We start from the raw sequence: 2,324 nt of genomic DNA, 5'->3' as shown, positions 1-2,324 counted from the left end.
TTCGGCTCGGCTCATCCTCATGGGATGAACGGCCAAACTAAACCAGCAGCACCCGAGCCCATCCATCCTGACCAACCGAATGACTATCAAAAGACTCCCCTGACCATCCATGTAGGGCAGAACACCAGAACAGTTACCATGGGGGTTATCCAACTGGAAGGAATGACCGAAGATCTATGTTATCAGGGAACGCATGAAGGGACTCGTCAAACTACCCCAAGAGGGATGACCCAACAGATTGTACCAAAGTTAAATGCAAAGGCCAACCCGGTCATGCAGGATGACCTAGTGGCGTTCCCTTCTCCTATGGAACAGGTGCTAGCTAAGAGATTAGCCGATGTGGAAGCAGTGATGCGACGCCGGTCCCAAACAAGAAGAGTAGGCCCTATTGTTACGCGGATTCACCCTTCGTGGACGAGATCGCCCTAGCTGACATACCTCAGAAGTTCACTATCCCTAACATGAAAATGTATGACAGCACAACCGATTTGGACGATCACATAGCCTCGTACAAGCAGTGGAAAACACTACAATGGTACACGAACCTCCCGAACGGATCCATTGATTCGTTTGCTCAACTCACAAACACGTTTGTGGAACAGTTCGCCAGCAGCAAGAAACTCGAGAAGCTGTCAGCCGACTTGTACAGAGTATATCAGAGAAGGGGCGAGCCATTGAGAAAGTATGTCAGCAGGTTTAACAAAGAGAAGATTTCCATCCCAGCATGCAACCTTGAGACAACCGTAGATGCCTTCAGGAAGGGTCTCCTCCCAGACGGAGAGCTATACAAAAAGCTTACAAAGCTGGGATGCACAACAATGGAAGACGCCCTGGCCCGGGCAGTGATCCAAATAAGATGGGAGGAGGATGAGATAAACCGAACAATTCACTCCAGATACGATTCAAGGCGGAATGACAAAAAACCAGAGCACAGGCCAGCAGAGCACCGCTACCAACCCCCAGCAAACAATTCGAGTAGAGTCAGGAAATTGTATGATCGCCAGCCAACAAGAACCGAGAGCGGACAGTTCAGATCGAACCGGTACAAAATACCAGAGTACAGCCTCAACGTCGAGCCAACCCAGGTCGTCGCGATTATGAAAGGAATGGGATCCACTGTTAAGTGGCAGGGCAAGCTCAATCCCGAGGCGAGGAGGGACAAAACCAAATGGTGTGAGTTCCACGGCGATCATGGGCACAACACCACAGACTGCATCGCTTTACGACTAGAGGTCGCTGCACTTCTAAAGAGGGGACACCTCCGGGATCTGCTAACTGATAAGGGGAAGAACACCATCAGCCATAAGAGTTCAAAAGAACCATCACCACCTCCGCGAGAACCTACACCGAAAGGTTTCTGTTCTCTCATCTCCGGAGGATCAGAGATCAGTGGAGTAAGTTACTCATCAGCCAAACGATATGCTAGAGCCAACCACCACTATGAAGTCCAATCTATCCATCCAGCCTCACGGTCACACACTTATCAGGTAATTCAATTTGAAGATGACGAGCCGGTCACCCTGGCCGTTACTCATCACGATGCCCTAGTCATCTCCTTGCAGGTTACCAACATCCTAGTGAAAAGAGTATTCGTAGATGAAGGCTCCTCAACAAACATCTTATTCCTCGAAACAGTGAAGGTTATGGGACTGGAAGAGGCAAACATCAACAGGCGACTGACGCTGCTAGTTGGTTTCAGCTCTGAGCAGAAGTACACTATCGGGAAGATCATCCTCCCTATCTACGCCGGAGGAGTAAACAAACAGACAATTTTTCTGGTAATCGACTGCCCCTTGCCATACAACATCATCTTGAGTCGACCTTGGATCAACGACATGCGGGCAGTCTCATCTACCTTCTACCAGACGATCAGATTTTCAACTAAGTGGGAGGTACGAGAGATCAAGGGTGACCCCAAAACTTCCAGGGATTGCTACAAGAATGCTTTCAAAGGCAAGGGTAATTTTTCGTAGCAATTACAGATTCATCCAACCCCACCGACCGAGCCAGATCAACCATTTATAGAAGAGTTGGATGAAGTACAGATACATCCGGACGATCCCAACAGAAAGACACATATAGGGTCCTACCTCAAGCTCGAGACCAGAGAACAGCTGATAGAGTTCCTCAAACAGAACCAAGATTGTTTCGCCTGGTCGCACGCCGACATGATCGGAATCAGTCCAAAAGCAATGGTCCACCAGCTCAAAGTAGACCTAGATCACCCACCAGTGAAACAAAAGAGAAGGAAATTCGCACCAGAGCGTAACCAAATTGTCAACGAAGAGGTCGAGAAGCTCCTGAGCAATGGTATGATCAAAGAA

General features: G+C 48.8%; 1 protein-coding gene across 1 annotated transcript; it reads left to right on the top strand.

Annotated features, from left to right (window-relative positions):
• The first annotated feature begins 467 nt into the window (after positions 1–467).
• On the top strand, positions 468–1,973 carry LOC116110549. The gene has a single exon (XM_031396754.1). It carries the CDS (start codon positions 468–470, stop codon positions 1,971–1,973), a length of 1,506 nt encoding a protein of 501 aa, XP_031252614.1.
• Positions 1,974–2,324: the final 351 nt, after the last annotated feature.

Source organism: Pistacia vera, unplaced genomic scaffold (genome assembly GCF_008641045.1).
Source record: "Pistacia vera cultivar Batoury unplaced genomic scaffold, PisVer_v2 Contig606, whole genome shotgun sequence".
Taxonomy (NCBI): Eukaryota; Viridiplantae; Streptophyta; class Magnoliopsida; order Sapindales; family Anacardiaceae; genus Pistacia; species Pistacia vera.
Note: the sequence above shows the minus strand (reverse complement) of the source record. Positions and strands in the feature narration are given on the sequence as shown.

Excerpts from the sequence above, each read along its gene's own strand:
- LOC116110549 (XM_031396754.1), top strand. The coding sequence starts at position 468 with ATGTATGACAGCACAACCGATTTGGACGATCACATAGCCTCGTACAAG.